This window comes from Engraulis encrasicolus, unplaced genomic scaffold, assembly GCF_034702125.1.
Source record: "Engraulis encrasicolus isolate BLACKSEA-1 unplaced genomic scaffold, IST_EnEncr_1.0 scaffold_34_np1212, whole genome shotgun sequence".
Classification (NCBI taxonomy): Eukaryota; Metazoa; Chordata; class Actinopteri; order Clupeiformes; family Engraulidae; genus Engraulis; species Engraulis encrasicolus.
The window spans coordinates 490,668-500,667 of NW_026945643.1; the positions used below are offsets into that span (position 1 = coordinate 490,668).

Here is a 10,000-nt window from a genome sequence, read left to right on the forward strand (position 1 = left end):
GTGTAGTGTAGTGTGCAGGAGTGGGGTTTGGTAATGCAGTGCAGTGTAGTGTAGTGTGCAGGAGTGGGGTTTGGTAATGTAGTGTAGTGCAGTGCAGTGTGCAGGAGTGGGGTTTGGTAATGCAGTGCAGTGTAGTGTAGTGTGCAGGAGTGGGGTTTGGTAATGCAGTGTAGTGTAGTGTGCAGGAGTGGGGTTTGGTAATGCAGTGTAGTGTAGTGTAGTGTGCAGGAGTGGGGTTTGGTAATGCAGTGTAGTGTAGTGTAGTGTGCAGGAGTGGGGTTTGGTAATGCAGTGTAGTGTAGTGTAGTGTGCAGGAGTGGGGTTTGGTAATGCAGTGTAGTGTAGTGTGCAGGAGTGGGGTTTGGTAATGCAGTGCAGTGTAGTGTAGTGTGCAGGAGTGGGGTTTGGTAATGCAGTGTAGTGTAGTGTAGTGTGCAGGAGTGGGGTTTGGTAATGCAGTGTAGTGTAGTGTAGTGTGCAGGAGTGGGGTTTGGTAATGCAGTGTAGTGTGTAGTGTGCAGGAGTGGGGTTTGGTAATGTAGTGTAGTGTGCAGGAGTGGGGTTTGGTAATGCAGTGTAGTGTAGTGTAGTGTAGTGTGCAGGAGTGGGGTTTGGTAATGTAGTGTAGTGCAGTGCAGTGTGCAGGAGTGGGGTTTGGTAATGCAGTGCAGTGTAGTGTAGTGTGCAGGAGTGGGGTTTGGTAATGCAGTGTAGTGTAGTGTAGTGTGCAGGAGTGGGGTTTGGTAATGCAGTGTAGTGTAGTGTAGTGTGCAGGAGTGGGGTTTGGTAATGCAGTGTAGTGCAGTGTGCAGGAGTGGGGTTTGGTAATGCAGTGCAGTGTAGTGTAGTGTGCAGGAGTGGGGTTTGGTAATGCAGTGTAGTGTAGTGTGCAGGAGTGGGGTTTGGTAATGCAGTGCAGTGTAGTGTGCAGGAGTGGGGTTTGGTAATGCAGTGCAGTGTAGTGTAGTGTAGTGTGCAGGAGTGGGGTTTGGTAATGCAGTGCAGTGTAGTGCAGTGTGCAGGAGTGGGGTTTGGTAATGCAGTGCAGTGTAGTGTAGTGTGCAGGAGTGGGGTTTGGTAATGCAGTGTAGTGTAGTGTAGTGTAGTGTGCAGGAGTGGGGTTTGGTAATGCAGTGTAGTGTAGTGTAGTGTAGTGTGCAGGAGTGGGGTTTGGTAATGCAGTGTAGTGTAGTGCAGTGTGTAGGAGTGGGGTTTGGTAATGCAGTGTAGTGCAGTGTGCAGGAGTGGGGTTTGGTAATGCAGTGTAGTGTAGTGTAGTGTGCAGGAGTGGGGTTTGGTAATGCAGTGTAGTGTAGTGTGCAGGAGTGGGGTTTGGTAATGCAGTGTAGTGTAGTGTAGTGTGCAGGAGTGGGGTTTGGTAATGCAGTGCAGTGTAGTGTAGTGTGCAGGAGTGGGGTTTGGTAATGCAGTGTAGTGTAGTGCAGTGTGCAGGAGTGGGGTTTGGTAATGCAGTGCAGTGTAGTGTAGTGTGCAGGAGTGGGGTTTGGTAATGCAGTGCAGTGTAGTGTAGTGTGCAGGAGTGGGGTTTGGTAATGCAGTGTAGTGTAGTGTGCAGGAGTGGGGTTTGGTAATGCAGTGCAGTGTAGTGTAGTGTGCAGGAGTGGGGTTTGGTAATGCAGTGTAGTGTAGTGTAGTGTGCAGGAGTGGGGTTTGGTAATGCAGTGTAGTGTGCAGGAGTGGGGTTTGGTAATGCAGTGTAGTGTGCAGGAGTGGGGTTTGGTAATGCAGTGTAGTGTAGTGTGCAGGAGTGGGGTTTGGTAATGCAGTGCAGTGTAGTGTAGTGTGCAGGAGTGGGGTTTGGTAATGCAGTGTAGTGTAGTGTAGTGTGCAGGAGTGGGGTTTGGTAATGCAGTGTAGTGTAGTGTAGTGTGCAGGAGTGGGGTTTGGTAATGCAGTGTAGTGTAGTGTAGTGTGCAGGAGTGGGGTTTGGTAATGCAGTGTAGTGTGCAGGAGTGGGGTTTGGTAATGCAGTGTAGTGTAGTGTAGTGTGCAGGAGTGGGGTTTGGTAATGCAGTGCAGTGTAGTGTAGTGCAGGAGTGGGGTTTGGTAATGTAGTGTAGTGTAGTGTAGTGTGCAGGAGTGGGGTTTGGTAATGCAGTGTAGTGTAGTGTAGTGTGCAGGAGTGGGGTTTGGTAATGCAGTGCAGTGCAGTGTAGTGTGCAGGAGTGGGGTTTGGTAATGCAGTGCAGTGCAGTGTAGTGTGCAGGAGTGGGGTTTGGTAATGCAGTGCAGTGTAGTGTGCAGGAGTGGGGTTTGGTAATGCAGTGTAGTGTAGTGTAGTGTGCAGGAGTGGGGTTTGGTAATGCAGTGTAGTGCAGTGTAGTGTGCAGGAGTGGGGTTTGGTAATGCAGTGTAGTGTAGTGTGCAGGAGTGGGGTTTGGTAATGCAGTGTAGTGTAGTGTAGTGTGCAGGAGTGGGGTTTGGTAATGCAGTGCAGTGTGCAGGAGTGGGGTTTGGTAATGCAGTGTAGTGTAGTGTAGTGTGCAGGAGTGGGGTTTGGTAATGCAGTGTAGTGCAGTGTGCAGGAGTGGGGTTTGGTAATGCAGTGCAGTGTAGTGTGCAGGAGTGGGGTTTGGTAATGCAGTGCAGTGTGCAGGAGTGGGGTTTGGTAATGCAGTGCAGTGTAGTGTGCAGGAGTGGGGTTTGGTAATGCAGTGTAGTGTGCAGGAGTGGGGTTTGGTAATGCAGTGTAGTGTAGTGTGCAGGAGTGGGGTTTGGTAATGCAGTGCAGTGTGTGTGTGTGCGTGCACGTAGCTGTGTCAGTAGAGTGTGTGTGTGTGTGTGTGTGTCTTCTGTGCAGTGTGTGTTTTGGTAGAGTCTTCTATTATATCACATAACATTGCACTTAGCTAACACTTTCATTTATTCAAAGCCACTTACAGTTAAAGGTGAAGTTGCAGGTTGACCAACATTCTTAGATAGAATGCGATCATGACATCACGTTGGGGGCTCCTCCTGGGTTTTACTAGGTTCTGTATTGTCTCTGAATAGGGAAGGCTGAAAATAAATTTTAATAAATAAAATTGAATAAACCATATTTATTTAGCCTTTTATATTTATGCTGACCGAAATCATTGTAATTTTGAAGGGGTTAGCTAAGATAGAGCCTAGGTAGATGTCGGGTAGGCTATTCTTTGAAGAGTCTTGCGCTGAGATGACAACCTCAAACCTCAACCCCAACCGTCTCCGATGTAACGACTATAAAGAGATTATAGACCGTATGAGCGCGCCGAATGTGAATAACGTGTTGTGTATTGGTAAAAAAAAAATCTGTATCGCGTTTTTTTGTTTTACTATAGGCTATAGTTTGCAGTCAGATAGTCTACACTCAGATAACTGAATGTTTTGCGTGCTCGCATCACAGCGCGCACCGTGGTGTAACTTAGTAGGCTGTGACGAGACATTGTTTTCGCCTACCTATTTTTCAGCCTTTAGTAGGCCTATCACGCCATTTCAGCGTCATGTCCATTGTGGGAAAAAATGTAAACATCGACAAATAATAAATAGGCTAAAGAAAACCATTTGGGTGAATCATGCGCGATGATACAATGAAGCTGAGTGCTTTGACGGCTGGCATTGAAAGAGTGCCAGAGTTTACCAAATTTAAACGACTGCAAAGCAATCTCTCTGAGCGCAACGGAAAGCACATGTGCGGTCCACGAGGCCATCAGCAGAAAACTAATCAATGAACCTCCCTTGCAATATGTCCGAGAACATCAGTTGGAGCACCATGTTTCAATGTCATTGCCGCGAGTTTCTGACAAACTAAATAGGCTAGTTGAGTACAACGTGACACACTATCACACACAAAAGACCGTGAACATAGTGACACACACTTCACAGTGGTGTTGGTGAAAAAGAAACGAAGTTGCCTCCCACGGCCCAAACGCAAAATAATGCAGAAAATTGAATGCCCGCTTCAGTTGTCCTGGCTACAGGCAACTGGTGCGTTATCACTGCTTCTTCTTCAATGTATACTTGCATTGCACTCGCGCTGCACTTGTCTCACAATGCAATCAACTGCGTAATCCGGGCCAAATGGGCAACTGGTGCGTTTGTGTGTGTGTACCTGCTGTGTAGTGTGAGTGTGTGTGTGTGTGTGTGTGTGTGTGTACCTGCTGTGTAGTGTGAGTGTGTGTTGGTAGAGTCGCCCGTAGCAGCAGATCTTGAGGTCCAGGTCGGGATCCACGACACACACAGGAGCGCTCACTGCCGTGCCACACACACTCACACTGATCTGTGGACACACACACACACACACACACACACACACACACACACACACACACACACACACACACACACACACACACACACACACACACACACACACACACAGTATATATATATATATATATAAACACTCTAAAACCACAACTGAGGCTTAGCTGTAATAACTCATAACAATGTGTGTGTGTGTGTGTGTGCTCTATGTGTGTGTTTGTGTGTGTGTGGGTACTCCGTGTGTGTGTACTCTATGTGTGTGTGTGTGTGTGTGTGTGTGTGCGTGCGTGCGCGCGTGCGTGTGTGTGTACCGGTGGGCAGTCTGGATCTGAGAAGTTGATGATGAAGTCCAGGTGTGTATCGCCGGGAATCATGGGATTGAAGAGGAGCGGAATCTTCACCTTGCTGAACGCAGCACACACACCCTCTCTCATCTACACACACACACACACAGACACACACACACACACACACACACACACACACACACACACACACACACACACACACACGTCAGTACTGCTGAACACACTAAACACACTACCACACTACTAAATCAATTATTTAATAATAATATATATTTTTTTTTNAAAGGTGGGGTTGCAGGTTAACCATTTTAAGAAAATGTACTATTATGACATCACGTTGGGGGATCCATCTTAACCCTCTAGCTACCAGAATTATTTTTGAATAGGCCGGAATTCTACCAGGAATTCTAAGGAAAAAATGACATTTTGGTCATATTTTAAATAATGTCAAATAACTTGAAAAGAAATGAAAAGTGTCAATTACAAGTTACTTTCATATTGAAGTAGAGAAAACACACTTTCAAATGGTATATCATTTATGGATAATTAATTGTTCAGTATTCCCATAGAGTGCCTGTGATGTGGATTAAATGATAAAAATGTGATCAAATCCGATATTATCCAAGCCTATCTATCTATATATCTATATATTTAGGCCTATCTATCTATCTATCGATCTATCTATCCATCTATCTATCTATCCTTCCGTCTATCCATCCATCCATCCATCCATCCAGGGTCAAAGTTGAACAATGAATATGTGACGACAACAAATGTCGTTCACCCAAAAGTCCTGTTTTCAAGCGGTATGGACTGAGATAACTGTAATGGACTACACTAGCTAATAATGTTTGAACTAAACCATGCCAAAGACGTGTAAGGATAACCGTAGAAGTGTCCGCGATAGACTATTATCAATGCGACAGCGCGATGCTGTCTCCATTTTCGACCATTTAGCACTTTAGATTGTTATTAGATCATTATTATCATTACAATGTTGTGGATTAATGAGGCTTTATGACTATGTAACTTTATATTGAGAAATGTTCTAGGTGCGCTAAAAAAAAAACAAAAAAAAACATGAGGGCGCATCCACGCAGTATGAGGGCGTGGCGCCCTTATTTCCCCGTTCAGAAAAAGCCCTGGTGTGTATGTATGTGTGTATGTACAGTGCCCTCCATAATTATTGGCACCCCTGGTTGAGATGTGTTAAAAGCCTTAAAATAAATTCAGTGTTTATTGCAGAAGAATACTGTCACACTGAAAATTGTAGGAAAATGTAGCCTTCAACTCAAATGAATTGTAAGAAAATGAAAAAATCCCTGACTAAAAAATAATTATTTTTCATTACATCACCTGTTCCACAATTATTGGCACCCTTAACAATTCCCAGGAAATAAATATAATTGAAGCATTTCTGTCATTTCTACAGTAGTTTACAAAGTTTACCAGAGTATGTAGGAACATTTAATTAGTAATTCATCACTTCCTGTTTCCCTGGGGTATAAATATGACGTGACACCGAGGCCATTTCTCTTATCCACTCTTAAACATGGGAAAGACAAAGGAACACAGCATACAAGTGAGGCAGATGTGCGTCGACCTTCACAGGTCAGGCAGAGGCTACAAGAAGATTGCCACTCAACAGCAGCTGCCCATATCCACTGTGAGAGGAATAATTAAGAAGTTCAAAACAACTGGAACAGTGGTAAACAAGCCTGGACGAGGACCCAAGTTTATTTTGCCACCACGCACAGTGAGGAGGATGGTAACAGAAATCAAAAGATCTCCAAAGCTCACTGTTACAGAATTACAACAAATGGTAGCATCCTGGGGTCACAAAGTCTCCAAATCAACCATCAGGCGCTGTCTACACGCCAACAAGCTGTTTGGGAGGCATGCACGGAGAAAACCTTTCCTCACTCACAATCATAAACGCAAGCGTCTGGAGTTCGCCAAGCGGTATTGGGGCTTCAACTGGGACCGTGTGCTTTGGTCAGATGAGACCAAGATTGAGCTTTTTGGCAGCAAACACTCTAAGTGGGTCTGGCGTACCACGAAAGATGCGCATGCTGAAAAGCACCTCATACCCACTGTGAAGTATAGGGGTGGGTCAGTGATGCTGTGGGGCTGTTTCGCTTCCAAATGCCCTGGGAACCTTGTTAGGGTGCATGGCATCATGAATGCTTTGAAATACCAGGACATTTTAAATCAAAATCTGTTGCCCTCTGCCCGAAAGCTGAAGCTGGGTCGTCACTGGGTCTTTCAGCAAGACAATGACCCTAAACATATGGCCAAATCTACACAGAAATGGTTCACCAGACACAAAATCAAGCTCCTCCCATGGCCATCTCAGTCCCCTGACCTCAACCCCATTGAGAACCTGTGGGGTGAGCTGAAGAGGAGAGTACAGAGGAGAGGACCCAGGTCTCTGGATGATTTAGAGAGATTCTGCAAAGAGGAATGGCTGAAGATCCCTCTTTCTGTCTTTTCCCATCTTGTGAAACATTATAGGAGAAGATTAGGTGCTGTTTTGTTGGCAAAAGGGGGTTGTACAAAATATTAACACCAGGGGTGCTAATAATTGTGACACACATTATTTGATGTCAAATAATTATTTCTTTATGTGGGATTTTTTCCCCACTGAATAAATGCACTTGTATTGAAGGTTGGATTTTTCTCTTTTTTTCCATTAAGGTCCCATATTATTTAGAAAAAAAATAAAATAATTGGAAGCTAAAAAACACATCTCAACCAGGGGTGCCAATAATTATGGAGGGCACTGTATATAATGTGTGTGTGTGTGTGTGTGTGTGTGTGTGTGTGTGTGTGTGTGTGTGTGTGTGTGTGTGTGTGTGTGTGTGTGTGTGTGCATGTGTGTGTGTGTGTGTGTGTGTGTGTGTGTGTGTGTGTGTGTGTGTGTGCGTTACCTCTGGCAGCTGTATCTCTGGGAAGGCATCGTCGGTGCTGTTGCTGTGAGAGAGTGTGTGTGTGTGAGTGTGGGTGTGTGTGGTGGTGTGTGTGTGCGTGTGTGTGTGTGTGTTGGTGTGAGTGTGTGTGTCGGGGCTGGCTGCTTGGGGGCTGCAGGCATCCTGCTCTGCCGACGGAGACTCACACACACACACACTCTCACCCTCCTCAACAACACCCGCATCGTTCACACACACCACGGCCGAAACACTCCCTGCAACACACACACACACACAAACACACACATAGACATGATACATTTACTTTACTTTATTTTTTAGGCTGTCTAGTGTGTGTGCGTGTTCTTGCGTGCGTGTGTGTACCTGAGGGGATGTCTGATGTTTGTGTGCATGTGTGTGTGTACGTGTGGGAGAGAGAGTGTGTGTGTGTGTGTGTGTGTGTGTGTGTGTGTGGGCAAAGCCCCACAACCACCTGTCTGTGCTCTGGAGTACAGTAGTATCAGTGAGGATGACCTTGTTGAAAGCACAGTCTGATATCAACTGGGTCCCTACCCACATAGTAACAGTGGTTTTGAAAATAAGCAGATAAGGGGACCCGTGGACAATCTTATTCCAGTTCTAACAACAAAGCGAGGTCTCTTGAGGACACGCATACATTCCCCCAAGACGGCAAGCATGGAAAATCTCAGACTGGTCCCAAAAAAACTCACTACCACAGTGGAAATGCCTCCAATGCTCAATGCTAAATTAGCTTTACAGAATAGTAGATCTCTAAGGAACAAGCCTTTTGTTGTCAATGATTTTTTATTTTTAACTGAAACATGGCTGGAAAAATCCACTAGCTCTATCACACTTATAGAAGCAACTCCGTCACACTTTAATTTCATTAGTACAGAAAGGCAGAATAAACAGGGAGGGGGGATAGCAATTATTTTCAAGGCACTGTTTCAATGTCAAAAGACATCACTAGGTGAATTTTCATCTTTTGAATACTTAGCTGCAGTTCTAAAATGTTCTTCTGACATACTGTTATTGACTATTTACAGACCTCCAAGACTTTCTGCACCACTCTTCTTAGAGGAATTTGGTGAGCTGTTGTCGAATGTTTGTGTGGACTATGATAGCTTGTTTATAGCAGGCGATTTTAATTTTCACGTGGACGACTTAGAGAATGTCTATGCTAAGGAATTTTTAAGTCTTATTGACATTTTTAGCCTCACACAGCATGTAACAGGACCAACACACAACCAAGGTCACACTTTAGACCTAATAATAACAAAAGGCCTTAATGCTTGTGCTAGTGTCAAAGACTATGGCTTTTCTGACCATTACTGCATTTTTTCTGATGTTTCTATGTACCCTCATGTTCAAAGGGAATCTGTTACAGTCAAAAAATGTATAATCAACTGTGAGACAGCCTCACTCTTTCAGCAAGCACTTTCAGAGATCCAAAGTCAAACCTCAGAGAGTGCAGATGATCTCATGGTTAATTTTAATTCAAGGATGACCCGTATTATGGATGTTATTGCCCCCGAAAAAATCAAAACAGTGGGACGTGAAAAAGCACCTTGGAGAAAGAATCCCACAGTTATATTGCTAAAGCAAGAATGCAGGAGGGCTGAAAGACAGTGGCGTAAATCCAAACTTGAAGTCCACTACCAAATCTATAAACACACACTCTCGAAATACAACCAAGAAATTTCTAAAGCTAGACAATCTTTTTTCTCTGACATAATTAACAGAAATATTAATAATGCACGCGTCCTGTTTGGCACTGTGGAAAAGCTAGCAAGGCCCCCAAATCAAATGCCCTCTGAGTTCCTCTCAGTCAGCAAACGCAATGAGTTTGCATCCTTTTTCAAAGGTAAGATTGAAAAAATACGTACAAACATACTCACACATGTGCAACCGACCCAAGATTCGGACCAACTTGTTACGGTGAAGTTAAACCCTAACCTCATGAGAAATTTTAATTTAGTTGATGTGGACATTCTTAATAGAACGGTACAAAGTCTTAGCTCCTCTACATCTGACTTAGATATTCTACCAACAGCCTTCTTCAAATCCATCTTACACCTAATATCACCAGATGTACTTCAGATCATCAACACCTCACTACAAACAGGCATATTCCCAGGCTGTCTGAAAGAAGCAGTTGTGAAACCCTTACTGAAAAAGAACAACCTGGATGCACTGGTACTAAACAACTATAGGCCCATATCCAATCTACCATTTATGGGTAAAATAATAGAGAAAATTGTTTTTAACCAATTAACTGCCTTTTTAACATCAAACAGCTATTTCCATACGTTTCAATCTGGTTTCTGTGCCAATCATAGCACTGAAACAGCTCTTATCAAAGTTATGAATGACATAAGATTGAATTCTGATGCTGGCAAATCATCCGTCTTGGTACTTCTTGATTTGAGTGCTGCTTTCGACACAGTTAATCATTCTATACTACTACATAGACTGGAACACTGGGTTGGCTTTACAGGCATAGTGATCAACTGGTTA

General features: G+C 44.3%; 1 protein-coding gene across 1 annotated transcript in view; it reads right to left on the reverse strand.

Annotated features, from left to right (window-relative positions):
* The window catches only part of LOC134443668 (cilia- and flagella-associated protein 74-like), a 50,726-nt gene that overhangs the window by 20,202 nt on the left and 20,524 nt on the right, over positions 1-10,000 (reverse strand). The window contains exons 10-12 of the mRNA XM_063193319.1: positions 7,484-7,737; positions 4,557-4,679; positions 4,137-4,258 (exon numbers count right to left, since the gene is read on the reverse strand). Of these exons, the coding sequence (XP_063049389.1) occupies positions 4,137-4,258; positions 4,557-4,679; positions 7,484-7,737 (499 nt within the window). The remainder of the gene's footprint in view (positions 1-4,136; positions 4,259-4,556; positions 4,680-7,483; positions 7,738-10,000) is intronic.